General features: G+C 39.8%; 1 protein-coding gene across 1 annotated transcript in view; it reads right to left on the reverse strand.

Annotated features, from left to right (window-relative positions):
- Positions 1–27,437, reverse strand: part of LOC121636383 (band 4.1-like protein 1) — a 125,354-nt gene that overhangs the window by 39,815 nt on the left and 58,102 nt on the right. Inside the window, exons 2-4 of the mRNA XM_041979864.1 lie at positions 15,160–15,297; positions 9,221–9,388; positions 3,667–3,771 (exon numbers count right to left, since the gene is read on the reverse strand). Of these exons, the coding sequence (XP_041835798.1) occupies positions 3,667–3,771; positions 9,221–9,388; positions 15,160–15,198 (312 nt within the window). The 5' untranslated portion in view covers positions 15,199–15,297. The remainder of the gene's footprint in view (positions 1–3,666; positions 3,772–9,220; positions 9,389–15,159; positions 15,298–27,437) is intronic.

Here is a 27,437-nt window from a genome sequence, read left to right on the forward strand (position 1 = left end):
CTGGGTTTCGATTCCCATCCTTATTCCTGACTTTCCAGATTCCACTAAAAACACAAATTATATTTGACTTTTGGAAAAACCATAGAGGTAATTCATCCAAGCTCTTTTCACCACATCATAAACATTTAAGTTGTTCTTTTGATAACCAGAGTAATATTTATTTAGCTCCATTTACTGAGCCTACCCTGAAATAGTTTCCCGTCCCCAAACACCCAGCCTCAGAAGATATGGAGTTTCAGTGGATAGACTTTATTCTGAGGGCAACGTTCAGACACACTGTTTGACAAACCAAAGCCACCTTAGCTCCAAACTCAGGATACATTTTTACCAAAGAGCAGAGGAGAAGGAAACTCTGCCAGTTTGTTAAAAAAATGACATAACATATGTCTTTTAAGGATAGTAACATAGTTATGTATATCAGTGGTTTCCAACTTGGGATCCCCCAAACAAAATAGGGGTCACCGAGTCTTTGACTGTTCACAGCCAGTAATTTAAATGAAGTCCATGTCCACAGAGAGAAGTTGAGACGTATTCACTTAAGTTTTTTTTATCATTTGGGTGTGTCATTCACGAGAAACCACTGTTTAGGGAGCCTCAAAAAACAGTAACTTAGCACTATTTTATTAATAAGACACAAGTTATGCCACAGTGCAGATGATTTGTCCTTATTTTGAGAAAAAATAAAGTAAGGCTATGTTTTAGAAATTACCTTAGCTTTGGTTTTATCAAAGGAAAGGATTCAGCCAGAATGCCTCATTTATGGTAAGAAGCAGCTAATGAAAGCATAAAACCAAGCATAGTTTCTACACGGGGCGGGAGTGGGGTCCACAGCTTTCCGGTTGTTGCATGAAGTGGGTCATCAGGGAAAAGAGGTTGGGAAAACACTGATCTAGATCTCGGGGCGGCAGTGGCTCAGGCGGTAGAGCAGGTCGTCCAATGATCGGAAGGTCGGCGGTTCGATTCCCGCTCCCGCAGTCATCTGTCGTTGTGTCCTTGGGCAAGACACTTAACCCTCCTTGCCTCCAGTGTTGGCATCGCTGGTGTATGAATGTGTGGATGAATGTTCGGTGATGGTCGGAGAGGCCGTAGGCGCAGAATGGCAGCCACGTTTCCGTCAGCTTGCCCCAGGGCAGCTGTGGCTACACAAGTAGCTTACCATCACCAGGTATGAGTGAGGAGTGGATGAATAATGGATTCACACAATGTAAAGCGCTTTGGGTGCCTTGAAAAGTGCTATATAAATCTAATCCATTATTATTATTATTATAGACGATTCACTGGAAGTCACTTCCATAATGAAGGACTGCAGAAAGATGTCACTTATCATCCATTAGTTATTTCAGGGCTGGAACAAATGCACAATGCTGCCACTGACGGAGTCGGGCAGAAAGCTTGGTAATGCATGTACTCGTATTAATGTGGGTTTCAGTTTAATTGTTATTTTGATCCATGTGCTGACACGCACACTGACACAAAGTTCTGAACTGCCTGTGGTGCAGATTGCTGACAGTAATATTTAGGAAGCCAATACCACAAAGCAGCTGCTTATTACACAGACAGACATTTTGACAGCTACTATTAGATGATTCAGGAAAAAAAAATGAAAGGTTGATACTGTAACATCCAGTCCTGTAGCCATGATGAACATTTTACCTTTGAACAACCTCATGTGCACCAAATACACATACTCTTCTAGACTACTAAAGAGCTGCTGGCATTTATCGTCCCCATCATTCTGTCTAATTTCATCTAATAACAGAGAGTAAATAAATAAATAAGTTTACAGACTGCTTGCCACAGATTTGTTTCTCCACAAGAATGCTGTATAGTCTTTAATTACTGACCATTAAACCGTAGGTTTTCCAACCTTTTGCAAAGATTAAATTCTGGTTCCGCCAGCTGAGATGGAGAAAGGGCATCTGAAATGACATTTCCCATTTCAGGCTTGTTTAGTCTACCGATCACAAGCAACCTCAGACCACATGCTGGAGTTTGGCTCTGATAAGCCTCTTTTTGATTGCACTGTGATATGGACACCACAGCTGCAGCCTTACCTACACAAAGAGACAGGAAATATTTGTTCTTCAGGCCTGTTGACCTCTCAAACACCCAGGTTAACCTGTTGGTGAAGGCTGAGATCACACTTGATCTAACAAGTCATGGGATTTGAGCTGAAGAAGCATGCACAAGCTGAATATGGTAAAAGTGGGTAATATGCTTGAGATGTTAAAAGGGACTAAGTCTTCTCATCTTCCTGAACTTCAAAAGCCAGGAGCTTCCACTGTAGCCTTGTTGTGCAATCACATACCTGCCTGTAGGGAGCCTCACACTAATCAAAACCCAAAGACTTCACATCAAACCAAAAGCTCATGTTCACCGAAAGCTGGGCCCCATCAGCTCAGTGTCAAACACAACATTATCTGCTAATACGCCTGGTCTTTGCAGCATGTAACAAAGCAGAAAAGATCAAAGTAAGGAACATATCTGGACTTGGAAATAATTAGACCTCAGATGACAGGCCAACAAATCAAAGGCGAGGAGTTTTCTGACAGTCGAGCTCGATCCAGAGAACTGAGAGGTGAAAAATGACGAGCTTGACATGGTCAATTTATAAAACGCTTGGATTAAAAGTGCTTTTATTAACATGCTGTTTTGTATAATGAAGAACATATTGTATAAAACGTCCAACACCTTCCCATCACATCCCTGTTTTACAGTCAAACACATCTCCACATTTATGTGGTTTACCAACATGAAAAGAATTGGGAGGAGTTTCATATCCACACTTTTAAATGACGGTGACAGCAGTGCTCCAGGTGATCTAGTCCTTTTGTTACAGCACTTGGAAAATTTCACACAATCTGATCACACAAGCGTGGTCATAAACCACCGAAGGGTTAAGATTTTTTAAAACCAACAACAGAATCAAACACTTCACTCACTTACCTTTTGCTATAATTAACTAAATAAAGAGTTTTGTGCTCCTTGTGAGCAGATTTGATGTCTCTGAAGTTGCACTCATCCTCAGTCAGGGCAATTTCTTGATTGTCATGCTGTGATAACAATCTTATCTGCTATTAGACTGATTCATCTTTGCTTTTTGAGGGTTTTCGTTTCCTTTGGCAATCAACTTTACTCTGTAGGAGTCTGGGAACGTGTAAAATATAATCTACTATCAATATGATCAGCTGAGAAAAGATCAGAATAAATTGGCATGTATACTTTCAACATGATATTTATATTTATTCCTTTAATATAACAATTATCATCATTTAACTTGGAAAATGTCCCCTTAAACTGATGCTCTTGGCTTCAGTCCATCGCGGTTTCACTCACCTCATTAAAGTATTTCTGCCACCAGAGCAGCTTTGCCCCTCAGAAATATTTCTATAACTAAATTTCATGTATGCATTTTGCTGAAAAAGTAACTGGGGCATTTCTTTATCTCTTCCCCAACTGCACAACTTATTCAAATGCCTTTAGTCCAGACCCAGACTGAACGTGGAAATTTCCATTTCACATTCATCTTTGACTGATGGATAGTGCACCCAAGAGAGAACCGACCGAGCCACGAGTGAGAGGAATACAGATTGTTCAACCGGCCACATGTTTATGCACCAAAACAGTTTATACCTGTGAGGTCCGCTTGTTACAGAATTCACTGACCTTCTGGCTGTCTGTGTCAGCAAAGGTCAGGCCGAAGTAGTCCTTCTCCAGCAGGTTGAGGTGCTCACACACCATGTCCATCAGGATCTGTCCTTTGGAGTGTTTCTGCAAGGACAGAATCAGGAAAGAGGTAAAAAGAAAGCAGAGGAAAGGTTCTCCATGTCCGCTTATCTGTGCTATGGTCTGTAGGTTTCAGACGTGATCTGGTTTCTTTGTTTTCTGAGGTTTTTGTTGGTTTTTAGTTTTTGTTCATTTGTTTAAGTCAATGATTTGTTTACTTTTGCCATTTTTTGTTGTTTTGTTTTTTAGTTTTGCTTCCTGTCTCCCTGGTTCATACCAGCTGCTTATTTCTCCAGACCTGCCATTTATTTGTTTGCTATCTCAGTGATTACATGCAATCCGGTTTCCTTCGTTCAGTGTCACATGGATTCCCTGCAGTTGCAGCTCTTTTGGTTTTGTTAAATAAAACTTTATTTTTTATCCACCTGTAGGTCTGAAGTAGGAGCCTTTATTACTGCAAATAAAGTGGCCATATTGACCAAATTTAAGGTGAAAATTATTAAAAATTCTTTCTTTCTCTTGGCTAGTTGCTGAATGTCCTTTAAGAGTAATAATAATAATACTAATACTAATACTGCTACTACTACTACTACTACTACTACTACTACTAATAATAATAATAATAATAATTTACTGACATTTGTTAGCTAGTGTCATACACAATATTGTTCCAGGTTTGTTCTAATCCATCCAATTGCTGTTCAGTTGTTTTCTGGGTCTTTACATAATCTGCAATCCACCCAAAACAAACAAAAAATCAGGCAGAACATTTCATTACCATCATTCATGAATAAGTAAAATATCATAAGAACCATAAGTTCTTCAGGCCTATTTTTTCTGCATGACGTACTCAAAATAAACCAATGATGTATTTACAACTACAAGTTGTAGTATTAGAATTAAAATTAAGATAGACATTACTGTCAGTAAAAATCAGTAAAAAAGAATGAACATTTTTATCCCAGCCTAAAAAAACCTGCTATATTTACTGTAAAAATAACCTCTGAATTATAAGAAAGTATCAGATTTTATCCATCAAAAGTCAGATCTGATAAGGAACTGTTAAAAGGTAGATGCTAACTGTTTAGCTGCTAGCTTCCAGAGTTTCTGTGATGAAACAGACATCTTTGTAATCAGCAGAGTCTCTGCTTTCAGACGACTCCTTGCTTGTGTGGTTTCCTTAAAGCAGAAAATTTAATAGAAAACTCTAAAGTCAATGTGGGCTGTTTTCAGTGTATTTGTTACATTCCCATAGGTGCTTGGTTTGGATGGAAATGCTTGGTAGAGCCTTTTAGCTGAGTTTCTTTGTCCTGAACAGATCTCAGGAAGAGGTCAAGTTAGTCTTATCCTGAAATCTTATGAGTGTTTCTTGCATATTTTTGGCTATCCAACATGTAAACTTCACTGAAGACTAGCTAAAAGCTACAGAAATACATCTTTTCCTGATAATCTGATGGTCCCACCAATTATTATTTTACATGTCTACAAACAGACTAAAGATGCTGGCACAGTGATCAGCCTCTCAGCTTTCAGATTAGGAAATCAGAACCCAAATGACCACAATCCCTAAACAGTGCATGAAATATCAAAGCAACATAATCAGTTTTTGTATGCATCTAGATGGCACATTTATTGTAGAACTAGAGAGACTTTATACCTAACATTTAACCACGCACAGATTAACACACATTTTCCTTCTCTAGTGCCTCCTCTGTGCAGGAGGCACTCTGGTGATGGAACAAGCAGTTGCCTGGGAAACAGATGCAGCATTATTCCTCTGCTGTCTTGTTTCTTAATATCTCAAGGGTAGGGCTGGAAAAGGTGTTTTTACTTTTTATACTTGTGTTAAAGAACAGTGGAGTAATACTTGGGGAGTGCATGGAAACTTTCATCAAGTAAGTCAGTGATTGCAAATGCAACATTTTTCATGCTATAATGTATCAGAGGAAGCCAGCAGTGGCTTAATAAGCCATGACTGAGGTGATGCACACTATTTACTTTTTGCTGTGAAGCAATAAAACACTGAATTGTAAAATAATGATCTTAGTTTTCTAACAGAATGAACAACAGAATCAACATGAAAATAGCTGTGTGCAACACATCGGTCCAGCCAGGCTTAGTCTCTCATTATGAGGAAACTTAACAATGCATCTGTGACAATACACCACAAATATGGCACACAACCCCCTCTAAGAAAAACTCTCTGACAATGTGACCTGTCTCCACACAACACTGTTATTACAACCCCTGGCAGCATGATGGGAGGTTCAGATGTGACAAACATGAGGTTCTGCCCCTCCATTTACAGACAGGAAGCTGGAGCAGACCCGCCCATGATCACTGAGGTCTCAGGCTGTCACTAAACAGGATTTTGAAAAAAAGCATAAGCTGCTAGAAAGAGGTTGTTGTGTGAACATGCAAGGGTGGGTGAATAATAAGGAAGAGCAATTCAGACACAAAAGATTTCATAACCGTGTTCAAGCTACTGATGTGGTGTGGAAAGGGCCCAAATGTGTTACAGAATATTTTCACAGCACTAAAAGAGATGTTGGTGCATGCGAGGCATTCCTGATGGTCATACCTCACACCTCGTCCTCCCACATCCTCACAGCACGCTCACAAAGCTTTATGCACCTATGCAAAGGTATCCTGGGGGTGGGCTCACGTTATAAAACACTGCTCCTCCATTTTCTCCTTGGCTGCACCTGACTTGCAGTCATGTAACAGCTATGGATTTCTCAGCAGCCAGTGTAAGGAACTTTAATTGGGAGGAAAAGGAACTAACCAGTAGCACATATTTTTGAAGACATTCATGAATATGTTCATTTTTTAATATATGTTATTATCAAATTTGTTGGTGTGTGGAAAGCATACAACATTTATCTATTTGTCTCATTTAACAGGTTTTAATGAGCTAACTTTGCTTTGTGGATCGGTTTATATGGGGTCTTAAAAATTGAAATGTACATCATGATTATGAACTGTGCAAATGTCTTAAGCCAGCTCTTATTTCTTTTAATTTTGCTTTTTAAAGCTTAAAACGGCACCAAACAGAGGGGGTGAACAAATGTTGTGCCTATACATAACAGCTGACTTTGCAAAGAAGTCTGACTTTTTTTTAGTGACAATAAGGAATCTTCAAGTTTTGATCGTTTCGCTCTTGTTACTATATTTTAAACTGTTATCTCAACCTTTTTATTAAAAACCGTCAAAATGATCATTGTCCAAAGAAAAAGGAAAAAGTGCACAGAATGATTTTTATTTTGCTTTTCTTAGTGCAAACATTAAAGGGTTAAGCACATTGCTATTAGTTGCATTATTTGCTCCCATTTCTTTAGTTGTATCCAGTGTTGGGAGTAACGTTATTACTTTTTTGGATAACAAAGTAAAGTACTGCATTACACTTAAAATATTGGTTAATGAAATTACTTTACTGGACTACAGGATCGTCTTTTTCAAGTTTGCCTATGTGTAAAGTCCTGATCTGTTTTAAGTGGTGTGCACATGCTGCTGCCTGTGTGTGTGCTTGCCCGGGCACGTTGCCATAGAGATAGATTTGCGTGACGTAGCTGATTGTGCTCCAACGAAGGAAAAAGAAAAATGAAGCTGGAGAGTCGGAGACAGGGGCTTTTGGTCAGTGGCGATATTCACATTATTTTCAGTTCAATCCAGTTTCAGTCCAAACTTGTGGCAAAAGATCCTGCTCGCCGGTCAGTGGAAGGAGTCCTTCAGCAGCTGACCCGCCTAAACAAGCAGCCGACCCGCCTAAACAAGCAGCCAACCCGCCTTAACAAGCAGCCGACCCGCCTAAACAAGCAGCCAACCCGCCTAAACAAGCAGCCAACCCGCCTTAACAAGCAGCCGACCCGCCTAAACAAGCAGCCAACCCGCCTTAACAAGCAGCTGACCCGCCTAGACAAGCAGCCAACCCGCCTAAACAAGCAGCCAACCCGCCTAGACAAGCAGCCAACCCGCCTTAACAAGCAGCTGACCCGCCTAGACAAGCAGCCAACCCGCCTTAACAAGCAGCCGACCCGCCTAGACAAGCAGCCAACCCGCCTTAACAAGCAGCCGACCCGCCTAAACAAGCTACGTTTTTTCAACACTTTCTGGATCGCAGCAGCCGATAAGACAGAAATTAACAAGCTAGTTGCAGGGTTCATTGTAGGAGACATGTCCCCCTGTCGACTACTGAATCGCCCATGTTTAGAAAAATACTAGATAAAAAGATAATGAGACAAATGTGTCCTTTTTTTCCCACAGACAGGGACGTTGTTCTTGTGGTTTTAAAGCCATTTTGTTTACAATATACAGTAAACACTCTGCAGACAGGCAGCAATAATTCGATTGAAATTTGTCCATGTCTACACGGTAAATTAAGAAACGGTAAAGTAGTGAAGTTACTTTTCAAATGCAGTAATGAGTAAAGTAATTTCATTATAATTTACAGCTGTAATGAGTAACTAGTAACTAGTTTTTAGAGTATCTACCCCAACACTAGTTGTATCTACAGAAAATACAGAAGATAAAAGTTTGAGAGACATAAAAGCATTTCTGCATCAACAAGGTGATTTTTGCAACAAAGAGCCATCAGCTGAAAACTTTTCATTTATGTTTCCATCTTTCCATAAATGTTATTTCCCATTTTACTGGCAGTATACTGTATGAATTAATAAATTTTCACAGTGATGTATCAAAATTAACATTGATAATGTTTGGATCCAGGTCTTCCAAAACATCCAAATTCATTGGCATTTTTCCTGTTTTCTTTTCTTTTTTTGTTTGTTTCCCAGGATGCATCATGCAGATATCTTGTTGAAGAAATGCAGTGTCAAAGTGTTGTGCAGTGTAGCAGGCCACACAGCCCAGAGGGCTCTTATCTCATCTACACATGCAGCGCTTCCTGACGGACTTCTTGTGTCCTGAATTGGCAGTTTTCTACACAGATTCTCTGTGGAATGAAAAACTGAGCTTGTGCAGAAATACTTTCAGATATAGTCATCTCTGCAGTCCAGTGGTTGGACATAAACTCCTCACACCACAATCCTGCAATCATTTTCCAGAAGAAAAAATATAAACCTGTTCAACGAAGCTTTTATGCTGCATATTTATCTAAGGAAACTGACACATCTTTATCTGCTGTCCTTTTCTTTACCTCCGTTTCTTTCCAACCGAGTGAGAAATGTCCTTTTTCATACAGCTTAATAATGACAAGTCTTGTTTGAGATGAAGGCCTGCACAACACACTAATAATGTAAATTACAGAAAGGTAACATTTTGTGGGCTGTGAACACCCGCTGAGTTGTCAGCGTGGCATTTTCTTTTATTCTCTTTGACTCTTTTCTCTGCTCTGTGCAGCTCTATACATCACACAACTGCCCACAAGGGAAAATACAAATAAAGGGGAGAAAGAAAAAAGAAAATGGTTCACTCAAACATACAATACATAAATCCATAAAGCGTGTAAATGCTAATTAGTTTTTACTGTGCATACCTCAATTTCTCCTTCCAGCTCAGAGGAATCCAGCAGGGTCACTTTGAAGGGGGCGGATTTAATCCGTTTGGAGCCTTTCTGGGGGGATTTGAGGTTCTTGTTCGGGGAGGTCTTCTCAGACATGTCATTTGTTTCTCTGTGTTCATCCAGATGTTTGGAGTTCTGTTCCTTTACATAAAGGTGACAAATGTACATATGTTAAAATTTCCACCATTATCTAAAAGCAGAAGAAAAAAATGACATTACTGAATTAAAATACAAATTATTTTACATTATGTTACCGTTATAAACAACAACTAAAGTCAGTACCGGAGGGAAGAAAAGTGATTTAAGAAATATTGAATTTTAGTGCAACATCCCAGCTCTGCTGACTGAAATGCAGAAACAGGATAAATGCACTTGTGACCAATATTGAGTCAAACTGAAGCAATAACTAAACAAAATATGATAAATAAGAAATAAATTCCAGTCAACGACATTAAGACAACACAAGTGTTTTGTTAGATTTAGTTCTCTAATACTAAAACCAGGAGGCCTGTTTTAAAGGAAATATCAAACAATAAACTATGCTTTGTTTTTAAGTTGTGTTCATTATCACTCAGTATATTAAAAATACAACCATTCTCCTCATAGCTTTACCTTCTGACCTTGTTTTCCTCCAACTCTTCCACGAGATGAAAGAGCAGGTGCATTAACCACACCTCTGGCCTTTGTTTATTTCATTTCTTTTAATTTATTTTATCTATTTATTTACTGCAATTCTTTCTTATTTAGATATTTATTTTATATGATTTATTTATTATGTTTTTGTTACTTATTAACTATAATAATTGACTTAATATTTGATGTTATGTAATTTTATTCCCATCTTTTTCTTTTGGTTAAATGTTTCCTGATCTTATCCAGTATTTATTTTCTTTTAATATAATTGTAAAATAAAAATCAGGGGATTAAAATAAATTTTAAATACATAACAAAGATCAAGTTTACAACTTTTCCTGCACTCAAAATGGCATTTATAACAGAAAAACAAGTGACGAGACCAAATTTTACTAAATTTCCCTAATGAAATATAAAATTTTATTATGTTTCATTATATTATATATAAAAAACCAATTCTAATTTTGTTAATAAATGACTGCAGCCATGCATTACAGTCATATGTGCAGATGGTGACACAGGCATCATTGGAAGACCTCTATCATGGAACTATAGAAAGACAATTCAAAGTAAGCCATTTCAGAGATAAAGAGGTTTTCTGGTACATGATTGGCTCCCATGCTGCTTTAGATTTTAAAGCTTGTTTCAGAAAACATGCTACAAAATGCTCCATCTGCACATGGTTTCCTTTTTGATTAACATTGTTTTTATTACATCTTAACAGGAGCTCAAGTCTTTTAAATTCACCTGTGACTACAACAATCAACAAATAAACTATTTATATTTACTATTTATATTAGAGATGTGGATCTAATATCCACATCTCTATTTACGTGAAAGATAAGGAGTGCATTTCAGTGTAATCATCACAAACATTTAAAAGGACAATATTGCTAGTGGTCAGTTTTTGAGACTCAGTTATTTTCTCTTTAAAGAAAGAGGTTGTTCCACTAATGCTATCCAGAGAGCCTAATGATGTGCAGATACCACAAGCTTGTTTAAACTCCTTAAAGGACAGACTTCCAATTGTGTTTGTTTCTTTACTGGATACAACCGTTTTGCTTCACTATTAAAAACATAATAATAAATAGACAGTTGCATGCACTCAAGCAGAAGATTTTAAAGATCTTCGCCACCATTTTTTTCTTTCAAAAAAAGCGCCTACAATCAAAGATGTTTTCATGTATGTAGAGGTGTGAAAAATGTGCTCATTGCAAAACACAACAGATACTAAATTATTCTATTACCCTTATACTGGAAAGAGATTTCCAATTATTATTGGTTGAAACATTAAACAGAGGAGGTGATCTTTTGTCAAAAGTGGGCAAAAGAGTGATGTATTAGATATTTACAAATAATACTGAAATGGACTTAAATGCAGCAGCACCAGAGCCAGAGACTTAAAGAGACTGAACAAAGTGATCATGAAGGCTGGTTCTGTGCTGGGAATAACTCTGCTTCTGGTTATGTGCTGGGGATGGAGCCGCTGCAGCTGATTGTCCAGAAAATAATCCTGCACAAGCTGCTGAACATGATGGACAGTTCTTCACATCCTCTACACCAGGGCTACTCAATTCGGTCCTACGAGGGCCGCAATCCAGCAGGTTTTCCATGTATCCCTGCACCAACACACCTGAGTCAAATTAGGTGGCTCTAACAGCCAATCATGTTCCACACAATAACTCATTAATTTGACTCAGGTATGTTGGTACAGGGATACATGGAAAACCTGCTGGATTGTGGCCCTCGTAGGACCGAATTGAGTAGCCCTGCTCTACACAATACAGTGAAGAAACAGAGTGTGTTCAGTGTGAGACTTCTTCAAGTCTAATGCTAAACAGAAGGTACTGAAGATCAGTCCTTGCATTGACCTCCAGATCAAGGCAATATCTTCTCCTACTTAATTATAATGGTTTTTAATCTAAAAAAAAAAAAAATAAAATAATAATAATAATAATAATACATTGCATTTTCCCTCTGGGAGTAAAAAAGTATTTTGATTTAATTTCAGTTTTGCATCTTTAAAGAGAAGGGGTGTGTAGCTGGGAGTGTCTTGTATGATGAATGAAATGGCTAATGGGCAAGACACACAGTAGGCAACGTTGCTGGATTTATCTGGATCAGCCTTGAGGTCCACCATCAAATGATGAAATTCACCATGCTGTTACCTATTTTTTAAACTTGGATGAACCCAGGGTTGTCTCTCTTTCATACAGTAAACAGCAGGATTTCTGTAAATTTGTGTAAAATCTTTTGACTCTTTATCCCTCATATTGTCTGTCACGCACTGGTTTGAAAATGTCAAAATTCCCCCCAATATCATAACCAATCAAATTTCTTGGAGAAAAGCGAACTCAGAGCACAATGCACGACATTGCTGCCGTCGCTGCTATTTGTCCATCTCGTGTGTTCTGTTTCACGAGGGTGGCGATGAGTTTCGCCTGTCGCTGTCGTTGGTCGCCTCCTGTGAGTCTTGCCCATAAGATGGTTGGATCATGACTAATTAGATGAGGCTAGTAACTGTATCACATTTAGAATTGCTGTATTTATTATGTGATAACCCTCATCAGACTTGAAGATGATCTGATGAACGATTTGTGCTGACACCCATAAAGGTATATTTATCGGTAATATAAGCCAAATACACAATAAGTGAGTACTTTTGTTTTCTTTCATTTGCATGTCGAGATGTGTTACCCCTTTTTGTAACGTTGAGTGCGAATTAGTTCACTGACCTACTTACCCAGAACATCCTCCTCTGCGTACAACTTTGTTATTTGATGCTTAACTGAGCTGGTCTAAAAAGAAGTAAGACACCTGACAGCAGAACCTACCAGGATGCAGAAGTCAAGTTTCTTGACTAAACTTTAATTAAACTGTGATTTTTGTGTAGATTTTGCTCAGTGATGGCAATAAAATACAGTCTACCCCAGCCTTCAAGCTTAGCTTAACTCCAAGAATGTTTTAAGTTTCATGAAAAATAATTACAACCTAGTGTTTTATCTGAAATTATTCTGCTCAGAATATGCTCGTAAAAGAGACTTTTAATCTGAATTAAATTTTAATGCTGAAGTTACACAGGTTATCACTTACGGCAACGTCACTATGATTCAGAGTTAGGTCCTGGTAAATAGGAATCATTTATCAAAATGAATACTGTTTTAAAGTGCGCAATTGTTTTCTCACTCACTGGTTAGTGTCTGCTTTAATGAGGATGCAAAAATAGGAAGAGAAGACATACTGAAGCATTTTAGACACTACTGGAATGCAGCAAGGCTTCATAATTGTCTAATATTCAGTTATCTGCAGTATAACGTGTAGTACAGGTACAGGCCACAGTAAGGAAACAAACTTGCTGTTTTCGTTTAGTAGTTCAGTTTGTAGTTAGCATGTCTCTCCACAACACTAGCATTAAGTTTTGACATTTATATATGTGCACTTGTCGTAATTTTATCTGCACTGCATCCACATTAAAAGGCACTGACTGGAGCTGTAATGATGTTTTGTACAAATAATGAATAAATATGGTTTCTGTATAAATTTATGAATGAGTGAATGAAGGAAGGAAGGAAGGAAGGAAGGAAGAACACCTTCCCAGTCTAACCTGCCTGTCCTCACCAGCATCTACCAGTACTCGTCACCAACTGGCATTCCAAACACCCTCAGTCACATAATCCCTATTACTCGATGTCTCTGTCCCATACCCATAGCCGCCTACAACTTTTAACATGTCGCTTTTAAATTTCCGTTCTCTTTTAAAGAAATCTTTTAAAATTAACAATCTTATTTCATATAATAAAATTGACTGTCTCTTCAGCCGGAAAATGGTGGGGTGCTTTCTCCAGGTCGGGGAGGAGAGGGAAGTCTGGGTTTCCTTGCTTTGGCAGCTGCCCCCATGACCCGACTCTGGATAAGCAGCAGGATGGATGGATGGATGGATGGATGGATGGATGGATGGAAGGATGGATGGATGGGTGGATGGATGGATGGATGGATGGAAGGATGGATGGATGGATGGAAGGATGGATGGATGGATGGATGGATGGATGGATGGATGGAAGGATGGATGGATGGAAGGATGGATGGATGGATGGAAGGATGGATGGATGGATGGATGGATGGATGGATGGAAGGATGGATGGATGGATGGAAGGATGGATGGATGGAAGGATGGATGGATGGATGGAAGGATGGATGGATGGATGGATGGATGGATGGATGGATGGATGGATGGATGGAAGGATGGATGGATGGATGGAAGGATGGATGGATGGATGGATGGATGGATGGATGGAAGGATGGAAGGATGGATGGAAGGATGGATGGATGGATGGATGGAAGGATGGATGGACTATATCTTTTTGAAAACTGGCTTGATACTGATACTCCAGCTGTTCTCACTAAGGCTTCTCCCCCAAATTTTCTTTTTTTTATTTTCAACCAGAGGAGGTAGAAGAGGGGGTGGAAATGCATCAAATGCTCAAGGATCAGTCTTAGCAAAAATATTGTTTTTAGATAATTACTTGTCATTTGAATATCATGCTTTTGTCCTTAGCAACCCACCTATTTTATCTCTAACTGTTTAGACCACCCAAGCCTCCCTCCTGTTTAATACAGGAATTTTCTGACCTTTTAACTGTAATACACTAAAAATACAGCTAAATTTTAATATCTACTGATTTTAACCTACACATTGACATTGATGCTTTTGCAGAGGAGTTTTCAAATCTTTTAAACTGTCTAGATTTCAAACAGCACGTCACACAGCCTACTCATAACAGAGGACACACCATGGACCTGGTCCTAATCCATGGTCTGTCCACTGGTGTGTCCTCTGTTGTCGATCTGGCTGTATCAGACCACTACTGTGTATTTTTTAACATCACCAGTTTTATGCAACAGGAGGCCCTAGTAAGAACTGTGAAGAAGCAATATATTACTACTAAAATAAAGTGGCTGCAAATTATATATATATATATATATATATATATACATATGTGTGTGTGTGTGTGCTGCTATATGTGCTTACTGTTCTTATAGTGGGAAGGTAACATAATCTAAGTATCTCCAGGACTTTGTTGTGAACATCAAGTAGCTAAAAGCTCAAAGTCCCAGCCAGCCTTTATAAAACATCCATGAGAGCCCTTTGTCCAATGTTGACTAAAATAGTTTAAACTTGTACCTTGTTTACAAAACAAAAGTGACAGTGGTAAATACAGTCCATATAGCCTCTTGAAAAACTGTGGCTTATCTGCCAATGAAAGAACGTCCAAGCTGACCTGTTTGGCCATCTTGCTGTCAGAGGCTGAGTCCTGCATGCCTGCTGCTGCCCCCTGCTGTCAGGGAGGACTCCTCGTTTGACGTTTTCGGCTCTAACTCCAGGCCTGTCTCTGTTGCTTCAGTGAGGTTATACCAACCTGAGAGAAAAGCAGAAGTATAAAAAATACATAAATAACTCTTATAGACAGTGCTAAAATTCCAAATGTCTTGTCAAAAAAATTCCAAATGCATAGTTCCTTTCTGAATTTGTGTCCTGATGAATGTTTTCATCCCAGACAACATTCAAACAAGCACAGGAATCAGAGCTTCAACTCGTCCACATTTCAACACCTTCAGCTCTTGACACACAAACAAAAAAAACAAACAAAATTTACTTTGCCATCAAAGACATTTGCTTTAATTATAAAATATCTCACTGATCCAGATAATAATCATTAATTTATATGAATACAAGCTCTGATACAAAGATAACAGGTACCTTCAGTCAGAACTCATGGTAGATTGCTTAACTTACAATAAATAAAATGAAACTACTACCACTCATCCATGAGCAGATATTGCTTGCATGCTTGTAAAGCTTTAGTCTGTAATATGAAGTTAATTAAAGCAACAAAGTAATGACACAAAGGTGCATACAGTACACAGCTGGTACTTTCAGTTATTTAGGTACTATGTTTTGTGTTGCAGTGTCAGTTTTCCTCAGAATCAGTTGCAGCCTGTCTTCAGCTGCAGTTTTTATGTGTACATGAAGAGATCATTTACCACAGGTGAAAGAAGAGACAAGCCAGTTTTGTCAGTTTAGAGAGGTGTGTACTGCAGACACGTCAAAACAAAGACTCTGTAAAGAAGCCGTGCATTGTGAAACGCCTAAGTTTTGGTGATGTTGGCACATGTGTTTTCTGGAGACTAGACTCAGGAAATCCAATTTCTTGTTCATCAGTAAGCTAATTGAATAATCTGCAAATTTACCTGGAAACCTTTATGCAAAAAAGGAGGATTTACCTGTTAACAATAACCATAAACTCAGTGGCCAGTCTACCCGATCAATTGCTAGTTAATACAAATATCCACTCAGTCAATCACATGGCAGCAACTGACATACATGGATCCATCCTGTCTAGGATCAATGTTTCAGGCTGCTGCTGATGTAAAGGGGGGAGCCTTAGTACCAACGTGGCCTGGTTAACCAGCACAGCCTGCCTGAGTATTGTTGCTGACCATGTCCATCCCTTTATGACCACAGTGGAGCATCTTCTGATGCTACTTCCAGCAGGATAATGCACCATGTCACAAAGCTCAGATCATCTCCACCTGCTTTCTAGAACATGACGATGAGTTGACTGGACTCCAACGGCCTCCACAGCCACCAGATCTCAGTACAATAGTGCAGCTTTGGGATGTGGTGGAATGGGAGATTCTCATTATGGATGCAGCTGACAAACCTGCAGCAACTGTGTGATGCTGTCATGTCAGCAAACCTCTGAGGAAGGTTTCCAACACCTTATTGAATCTATGAGGTTCTGAAAGAAAAAATGGGTTAAACCCAGTACTAGCAAGGTGGACTTAATAAACTGGCTGGTGAGTGTATAACTAAATGGGCAGCCTTCTGCAGAGTCAGCCTTTAAAGCCTTAATTTTCACAATCCGGCTGCAGCTTTGCAGCTTCTTAGTCATTTTAAAGGTGTTTAAAAATATTTGTGACCGTTTATTTTGATTGAAATTACTGGATAAGTCAGCCTCCCATTTTGAAGTTGGAAGACAGATCTTCTAGTTTAGATAATAGTCTACATATTTTTGAAAATAGCTTTCACTGGAGTGATTCGCAGTTAAGTGTGAAGTGGCTGGGAGGAGAATCAGCACCTCCAAATCCGAGACCATGGTCCTCAGCGAGAAAAGGGTGGAGTGCTCTCTCCGGGTCGGCAATGAGGTCCTGCCCCAAGAGTTTATGTATCTTGTTCACAAGTGTAGGAAAGATGGAACAGGAGATCGACGGGTGGATCAGTGCAGTGTCCGCAGTGATGCGGACTTTGCATCGATCGATTTCTACCCTCACCTAAGGCCACGAGCTGTGGGTAGTGACCGAAAAAACAAGATTGCGAATACAGGCGGCCGAAATGAGTTTTCTCCGCACAGTGGCCGAGCTATTCCTTAGAGATAGGGTAAGAAGCTCGGTGATCTGGGAGAGGCTCAGAGTAGAGTCGCTGCTCCTCCGCATCGAGAGGAGCCAGATGAGGTGACTCGGGCATCTGGTCAGGATGCCTCCCGAATGCCTCCCTGGTGAGGTGTTCCGGGCACATCCCACCGGAAAGAGGCCATGGGGATGGCCCAGGACATGCTGGACAGACTATATCTCTTGACTAGTCTGGGAACGCCTCGGGATCCCCCAGGATGAGCTGGTGAATGTGGCCTGGGAGAGGGAAGTCTGGGTTTCCCTGCTTAGGCGTTGGGATAAGTGGCAGACAATGGATAGATGGATGGATGGAAGAAGATTCCATCCATCCATCCATTATCTTGACCGCTTATTCCATTTCGGGTCGCGGGTGAGCTGGAGCCTATCCCAGCATTTTAACAGGTGAGAGGCAGGGTACACCCTGGACAGGTCACCAGTCTGTCGCAGGGCCAACACAGATAGAGACAAACAACCATTCACACACACACTCACTCCTACGGAGAATTTAGAGTGTCCAATTAACCTAACATGCATGTCTTTGGACGGTGGGAGGAAGCCGGAGAACCCGGAGAGAACCCACGCATACACGGGGAGAACATGCAAACTCCACACAGAAAAGCCACCACCCTCAAGGTTCGAACCTCCCCCCAGCTGAGATTCGAACCGGCGACCTTCTTGCTGTGAGGCTGCGGTGCTAACCACCACACCACCGTGCAGCCATGGAAGAAGATTCCTTTTTCTATTATATGTTAACTGTTTTATTCCTTTATTTTTCCATTGAGTGAATTTAATTATTTTTTTGTTTTGCAGGATGTCAGGGTTGATCCAGATGGATGTAAGCTTACATGGAATAAGTGAAGACTTATATATTTATTTATTATGTTATTTTTAGACATTCCCACCAAGCCATTAAAGAGGAACTCATGTTAATGCTTTTAAAACACCTATGTAAACCAGCTGAGCTGATGAATGGCAGGTCAGAGATAACTAGGTCCTCACATAATGCTTGCTCTACATCTAACCATGGTTCATCCAGACCGCTGGAGATATATTGCATCTTGTTAACTAAGAAATAGTGATTAAAGTTGGATAGGTCCAATCCACCTCTGTCTTTAGTCTGTTGTAACGGTTCTAGATTGATATGTGATGGCTTGTTTTTTCATAAAAATTTGGATATATGTGAGTCCAGTGACTTAAACCAGCTGGAGGATGGTTTAGTGGGTATCATTTAAAACAGGTAGTTGCCTTTAGGTAGAACCATCAACTGTGGCAACCCTCCCCATGAGTGATATGGGGAGGGTTGCCACCGTGAGAGATCATCCTCTATTGTTTTAAGTAGCTGGACTTAATTTAGCTTTTTTAGTTCTGATATTCTGGTAGAAATGTTTATGCCTAAATATCTAATATTTCCAGACTGTATTGTAATATTTGGTATGTTTTGTAAGCCACAGTTATAATTATACTCTTAGACTAGATATTGATAAAAAAAATTGTGAATGTGATTGTCTGGGGGAGAGATGTCGGTGAGTTCTGGAGGAAAAGTACAACATCGTCAGCATAAAGGCTTATATTAAGTTCTATAGTTTTGGTATGGAATCCTCTAATTTCTTTATTTTGTCAGGGAGAAAACAACCAGCCCTGCCTGGTGCCTCTCTGCAAACAGAAGCCTGGAGAAGTTAGATCATTGGTCTTCAAACATATATTTGGGTTGTTATACAATATTTTTATCCAGTCTATGAAAGATGACCCAAACCCAAATTTTTGTTAATGTTGCAAATGAAAATTTCCAGTTTACTCGGTGCTTTTTTCTACATCTAAAGAAACGACTGTGGATTCCAGATTATGTAGAGTAGAATAATCAATTATGTTAATTAATCTACATGTGTTAGTAGAGGAATGTCTACCTTTAATGAAGTGTGTTTGGTCCGAATGTATTATTAGAGGGGTTATTTAAATTATCTAAATGAATTACTATAACTTTGTCAGGATTTTTGAGTTTATACCTTTCATGAAGATCTAATTCCAAATGAACAGATCAGTTTTCAAAACTATTCACTACATTTAGTGCAAAAAAGACGCTTTTGACTCTACAATATGTCTTTTGTGACATTTTATTAAAAGCAGGCGGTGTTCATAATGTGTGGATGTATCCTCAGTGGGATATGTGCTACACAGCATAAAGGGATAAAAGATTCCAGGATCTTGTACATTATAAGTCTCCCGCTAAACCTGGTGGTCTCTCTGCTACACAAGCAGCAGACCACATCAGCATAATTCACCAGAGGATTATAGGCAATCTCAGATGATGACCACTGCAATAAAACAACTGGTTCACACTGGTTCAGAGGATAGCTCAGCCCCCTCCTGACTCTCAGCGGGAAAAGGTTTTGACATATTGTTCATGGTTAAAGACGTGTGAACTCATCCTCCTCCTACCCGCTGTGCTAGCTGTCCCATTACACAGAATCACAGGGATTTAGTAGAAATGAATTTCCATCTTTGTGGACAAAAGTAAAGCGTGGATCGGTATGTCCGCTCAGGGACTCATTTCCCGCTGGCTGTCTAATCCAGCTGGGCACTCGAGTCATAAGTTGCTAAATCAATTGTCTGTCACTGGCCAAACAGTGGCTATGACTGGCAAGTAAACTCCCCAAATGGAGAAGAAAACCTCTGTAAGATCTTGTGATCTAAAGGAAAGTGAAGCAAGCAATCAGCACCAGCATGTGTTTCTCTGATTGCATTCGCTTTCTGCTTTGATTCACTCAACGTGGATATAACAAGCACTTCTGTGAGTGTTACAGGTAACTGTTTGCTCAATTTGACCAAGAGAAACAGAAGCTGACATCCCACTTTACTTAGCATCCATCTGGACTACCTGACACATTGCATTCACCAACAACCGCTTGTGGGAATATACCTGTCTCAGCTGTGCTAGCAGCAACAAATTAGCTGTAAACAGCTCTGGTCGAACCACTTCTGTTACCGACTGCAGACACTTCACTTTCAGCCTGAACACTTTAATGAGCACACAGCCAGCCATGACACATTTTATGACAACACATGGATCAATAGTGATCACAGCAAATTTGTTAAATTCCTGTTACCCAAACATGAAAGAAAAGCTGAATTAACACATGACAAAAGATTTTTTTTTAGTGAATAAGACATCTTCTCATGGAATCAGATTAATTGGCGAATTAGCACAGATTGATGTCATAGAGTGAGGCAGGAAGCGGAGCCCGGCGAATGCATTAATTTCCCATAACAGTACATTACCCACAATTGCCTCTATGAACCAACTGACAGAGACCTCTGCACAGGAGAAGAAAGACTGAAAGTGCAGCATGCACTGCTTGTTTCCTTTGTTGTATACTGTGTGCATTTCACTGACAAGGTTTGCCTTTGAAATTTGTTATCACAGTGATAATAATTCATCAGAGAAATAAACATTGTTTCCTCAGAAGATAATAAAAGCCACTCTCCTCTAAGCACAGCCTTTTCCTTTGTTTCTTCCTCTTCTTTCTCTTCATTCGCATCAGATGTAAGCTTTAATCTGAGCCACGCAAGAGGAGAAAGTACGAGAGAGGGAGAATGCATGTATGTGGAAGAGAGCTGACTAACCTCTGTGAGGCAGTTGCCATGGTAACAGCATAAGAGTACTCTTTCTCTCCCACCCGTGCATCTCTCTGCCTCTCTCTGAGGATTGACAGAGAAACAGAGAGACCAAGCTAACAAGAAGGGAAGATGAGAGGGCAAAAATATGAGACAGACATAAAGGCATGGGGGGGGGGGGGGGGGGGGATCAAGAATAAAGGGGAAAGATGAGAAATGACAAGAGGGAGGAGCTAAGCTAAGCTGATGTGGCATCTCAACTCAAAGGAAATGTGACACAACCATCCCTATGGTTAGAGATAGCAAATCTAAACATGGGACAGAGATGCCGATGCAGCCTGATCCAGGATCTGCTCTCATTCCCAGTCAGACTGGTCACCTGAGCAGTTACAGTGCTTCTCATTCTGCAATCTATAGTGCTCTGATTCTTATTCATTTTCATGCACTGAGCAAGCCATGGAAGCACGACATCAAAAGTGTATTCTTTTTTACAATTGGTTGCTTTCAAGTTGTAAACAATGTGATAAATGCAGCTGATGAGAGGCAGATACAGAATTGACAACATTTTTGTTGGATGATGAAGGGGCAGATGCAACTTGTGGGATATAAAATCATTCAAGACAGGGCAAAGTGAGCAGAAAAATAAAAAAAATAGTAGACAGTAGTATTACATAACAAATAAAGTGATTACAGACACAGGTTCAACTATCTTGCTTCAATCACCCGTCTAAAAGTAAATGCCACTAAGGTAGCAATGGTTTACGTAAAAATAACAAGAGCCAATAAAAGTTAACACTGATGAAAACATCCACATGACGTATTACCTCTAATCTGAGTTCATTACAAGACAGGTGGTTGGACGGATGGATGAAGTTCAGAATGTGGCAAAACATAGTTTGATTGTCAAGCTGGTAGTTTGTTAGATTCTAATAGGTAATTTTCTATTCGTCAGAATGAGTTAGAAATGTTTGTCCAGCTCTTTGGCACAACTCAGCACTTAACAAGATGCGTGCACTTACCACTTATGAAATTGTGATCTTGTAATTAAACAAATGACTGTTGTAGCGAGGGGAAGGCACTACACGACAGCACCTGTGTCGAGCTGGGCTCACAGCAGTCTGACTACCACTTAATTATGACGTCCCCTCCTGCCTGATTTCTTGCTTGTGTTGTTCTTAATTTCAGATGTAGGTTGCTTTGGAGAAAAGCATCTGCTAAATGACTGCAGCGTACAAGAGAATATATCAAAATTTTATCACACACAATATAGAATGAGGGAACATTGTTTATATCAAAATAGCTTGTTTTGAATTTAATGTATGTTTTTTGTTTGTTTATTTTTCATTTTGCACAAGTGTATTGATGTTATAGTTACTGAAAAGAATGTTTAATTTATTTTAAGTGCATTTAATTTTGATATACTGCTACTTTAATTTCACTCAACTGTTTTAATGCACATGTGCTGCTGATCCTTAATAAAAGTGCATTTAGCACTCAAGGACGTAAAAAGAAACTTTCTCTTTGGTTACTTGACAAAATAAATTATACCGTTATACATATCACATATCGTGATTCAGGTAAAAAAATATTGAGATATGAAATTTGGTTCATATTTCTCAGCCCCAGTTTCTATTCTTTGTTGATCAAACTTTTAAGCAGTCATTGTGACATTTTTCTGAGCTATATTATAGAGTTTTAAAAAATTACCATACACTAGGAAAAGAAGAGACCAAAAATGTCTATTTTCACACACCAACAATTTCTGTACTGTTGGTACAAATGACAACACAGCATGTAGCTTATGTGCACCGTTCAAGCTGCAACCTCTGCCGCTAAAATGTGAAGCCTATGCGGAAGTGCAAAAAATTGCAGTTTCCCCTTCATCCACTAGGGGCTCCAAAACAGAGCAAATCCCCATAAACTCCCATGTTAAAAAGACCAACTTCACAGCAGAAATAAACATGTTTAAAGCCTGGTACAAAAAAAAACATTTTAGGATTAATAGATCAAGTTTACCTTCATGACAACTGTGAGGAGGGTGAATTCTTTTCTAACGTAGTTGTTTGGATGTTATTTAGTCTTGAAATTTGACATAATTAGGGGCGTGCCCTTTTGACTGACAGGTATCCAATATCCACGGCAAGAAGGGAGAGTGCAGCACAACCGCGGTTTTTAGCCGGCTAACAGCAAGCCTTAGCTTTAGCCCGCTTACCTCCGTTGGTTAGCTATTGTTAGCTCCGGGATAGCTCGGTTAGCTCTTAGCTACGGCAGCTCGGAGTTTGGTGGGTGTCAATCATCCACCCCCACCTTCACAGTCCCCCTCTCAGCTCCACCTCTTTGCCCATTTTTGTATTTTCCTGGAATGACAACACACATGACGCTGCCAAGATGGCGATGGTGGGAACCGCCAAATGAGCTTCAATTCAGCTCTTCAAAAACCTATGGGTGACGTCACGGAGGCTCCGTCCATCTTTAATATACAGCCTATGGCACCGTTCCATAAACACTAAAATACGGCACTGCAGAGAAGTTAATAAAGGCCCGAGTCTTTATTAAAGGAAATTATCTACAGTGATTTAAACCCCAGATTTCTATCCACACTCAGTGGACATATGCTACCACACTGAGTGATACTCCATTATATCGTCAACAGCTCTGTCCCTTCTTCCTGGAAGGCAGAGGTGCTTCTGTCTGGCATGTCTCGACCCAATCTGTCCAAGCCACACTGTGAGAGTTCACTCAGTCGCTCTGAGAGAAGAATGGGAGGCTCAAGGACACTTATCATTCTCTGATATCACACACAAACACACAAGCTGTCACTGACACTCTGACAACTAGCATTCCCACTGATGAGAGCCACTCAGGCTTCACCCAGACCTTTAATTTTTTCCTCAACAAAACACTGTGCACAGAGATTAAGTGTTTTTCTCCACTTTAATTGTACTCTTTTCTTAAAACAGGAATGCACCTCTCGTAGCCGGAGTGCCTTGTTAATGCTCTCAGGTTGCAGGATTGTCCTTTGACAACAGATGAAGCTTCATAGGAAAGACAGCAAGACTAGAAGAAGCTTTACATTCCTGCTGTGGGCTTTGCCCTCAAAGAAAAAAAAGTCCAGCATGCATGTCTTCCTTTGAGCAATTTTAATATTAGAATCTGGACATCAGATGGCTCTGGGATGAATATCAGCTCATTACATTGCAGATATTACACAAAGGATCAGTCACAAACTATAAATAGCATCATTCTGTCACATTATATTTAATACAAGCAGCCCGTTCGCACACTGCGGTGGAGACCACGGGTGAGTGCACAAGGACAGACTCCTTACCTCTGACACATCTGTCTCTGTAGATGCCAGACGCTGCAAACCGCAAGGACAACAAATGCAAAGTTTTTGGGCCCCTCCAAACACTTCTTTTGGCGTCTAACTCACACACTTGATGCTGTGATGAATGAACAAAGGCAGTAACACCACAGTGAAGCAGTTTCAAAGCATGCAAACCAGAGTTAGAGCAGGAAAATGTGGATGTGGGTGTGGAAGCACATAGACAGATGAAGAGGCATCATCATCATCATTAACCTGGAGGGCAGGGAGACACATGGCGGCAAGACAAAGCTTGTTGGCTTGTCAGAAAGTGGTGCAAAATTTTCAAAGCCACAAACATGACACTCCGATCTACAGGTTCATACAAGGCCTTCTTGTGAAACTTTATTGCCTTTTGTTGTCTAAATCCTTTCCAAAATAAAGGCTTGAAGTAATTTTTGTTTCTTACCGCAGTTTTTTTTTTTCCACGTTAATCCCCTCAGTTAGTTTTAATATGAACAGCTATGAATGAACCCAGAGTCCTGAAACTAACAAACATATACTGCTTGTTTCATCAGTGTTTTGTCAAAAAATAAATAAATAAAAAAATGTCTCCACAGTCTCAAAGACAAAGCTGTAATTCTTTCAGCAACAAGTCTCTGCTGTGCTCCACTTAATGAGAGACTGTCACAATGGTTGCACCTCCCAAACCAGATCCTCCACCACTGTAATCTGTCAGCAGCAAAATTAGTTCCTGCAGCTTAGAACACAGCTACAGCTGTTTTTGTGACGGTTGATGAAGCGCTGATGTGTAACAACCATAAACAGGTCGGTGCAGTCAATTTTAGATGAAACCGTATTCACCAGCATTTTTACTGTTTATTGTTGCAGGCTGCTCGGTGTTTATGAATGCATACACTCAATGACCTCTTTATTAGATACACATGTTCAGTTGCTAGTTCACACAAATATCTAATCAGCCAATCACATGGCAGAAACTCAGAACATGTGGTCATGCAGACATGGTGAAGATGACTTTGCTAAAGTTCAAACTGAGCATCAGAATGAGGAAGAAAGAGGAGTTAAGTGACTTTGAACGTGGCATGAATGTTGGTCTGAGTATTTACTGTGATTTTTACACACAACCATGTCTAGGGTTTCAGAGAATGGTCTGAAGAAGAGAAAATATCCAGCGAGCAGCAGTTGTCTGGACCAGAATGTCTTGTTGATGTCAGAGGTCAGAGGAGAATGGGCAGACTGGTTGGAGATGATAGAAAGACAACAGGAAGTCCAATCAGCACTGGTTCCAACCAAAGTCTGCAGAACAGCATTTCTGAACACACAACACGTCCAACCTGGAAGCAGATGGGCTACAGCAGCAAAAGACCACACCGAGTACCACTCCTGTCAGCTAAGAACAGGAAACTGAGGCTACAATTTACACAAATGAGCCACTTTGGGCCCCTTTAGTACGGCCATGGAATGGTTTAACCACCACAGTGGTGGAACGGAAGATTCTCATCATGGATGCAGCTGACAAATCTGCAGCAACTGTGTGATGCTGTCACGTTGATATGGAGAAAACCTCTGAGGAAGGTTTCCAACACCACATTGAATCTATGACACCAAGAGTTAAGGCAGTTCTAGAGGAAAAAGGGGGTTGACCCCAGTACTGGAAGGTGAACCTGATAAGTGGGATGTGAGTGTATATCTCTTATCAAGTTCAAAATATACCAGTGACCTAAAACTCACTACATTCCCATCAAAATAGGAATGCAGTGTGTCTACACCTCCAATAGAGTCATAAATCCACATCTCTTTTCAAACAGGACTCGTGTGATGACCCAAACTGCTTGAAGCTTTGCTTCAGCACAGCACACACACACTTCTCGCCTCATCCTAATTTTTCATTTCCCTTTGAAGACATATAAACACACACAGTCACACACTCATGCTCCACCACAAAACACTGAATTTCCCTTTGATTTTATTTTCTGCATTAGATCTCTGCTAATTTAGTTTTCTTTTTATTTTCATGCAGAAAATTCATATTTATAAATTCTTTTTTTAATTTTCACAAGCTCCTAGCCTTTCTTCTCCCACCTACACTGTTCTGCACCATTTACGGTTCCTCTAATTAGGTAAATAAACTGGTTTACATTCAGCTGGACTGAAGACAACGACTGCACAAGCATCTGTTTACAACATTAGCAAAAATTTAACCCCCTTCCAGACCTTCATGCCCTGATAGTTTAGCATCTTAACATTATGTCTGATTTCAATCAGATCTGATCTTTAAAAAGTCAAAGCAAAGCAGCCATTTAATTCCTTAATTTTACAAACACAACAAACCTGAATTAATACTTTTTGATGACTTGTGTGCAGGACACCAAACTCTAATATCCCATGAAAAGCTAAAATGACTTAAACGAGGTCAGAAATCAGACTGCATGACTTTTTATTTTGTTGTTGTTAATATCAGAGGCAAAATTCTCCTTTGATTGTCTATAAATAGCAGAATAGACAACCAATCGTAGCTTATAGAACTTTTTTCACCAGGTCACTGAATGGTGACTTGTCTGTAATATGTGTACGCTGTATGTACGACTGGTATCATGTACACATAAAACACAAGGAACTTGCCATAACAAAAGAAAACCTTAAAAATTGTCATCCATCTTAACATATTTTACATTTGCCTCTAAAAGACTTATTTAAACAGAGAGAAATTGACTAACTCAGTTTATCGAGCCTGTACTTACTGATAAAGACGACATGGTTTTAACTGGTCTACTGTTTGCCTGCTGGTTTTCAGGTCTCTTAGCATTCCTGTGTGCAATGAAAATGCAACCAGATAAAAAGCCCTTGAAGCCATACTGTACTTTACTCCCTGGTAACCATAAATCTCAGAGAGACTCTACAATTGTTTGGTTTGAATTTGTGGTTCAGACTTCCACCAGACATCTGGGGCCTCATTTATCAAGCCTGCGCAGGGACAAAAACCGGCGTACGCCAAATATAGTAAACTTTTGGGATTCATGAAAGCCAAACTTGACAGGAAAATGTTCCTACCTCCACACAACTCTGACCCAGGCATATGCACAGAGTATGGGAAAACGGGAAACTGCGACACCAACGGTACAGAATAAAATCAAGGAAATGATGTGAAATGTGAGACACCAGTGTCAGTTT

Source organism: Melanotaenia boesemani, chromosome 3, assembly GCF_017639745.1.
Source record: "Melanotaenia boesemani isolate fMelBoe1 chromosome 3, fMelBoe1.pri, whole genome shotgun sequence".
NCBI lineage: Eukaryota > Metazoa > Chordata > Actinopteri > Atheriniformes > Melanotaeniidae > Melanotaenia > Melanotaenia boesemani.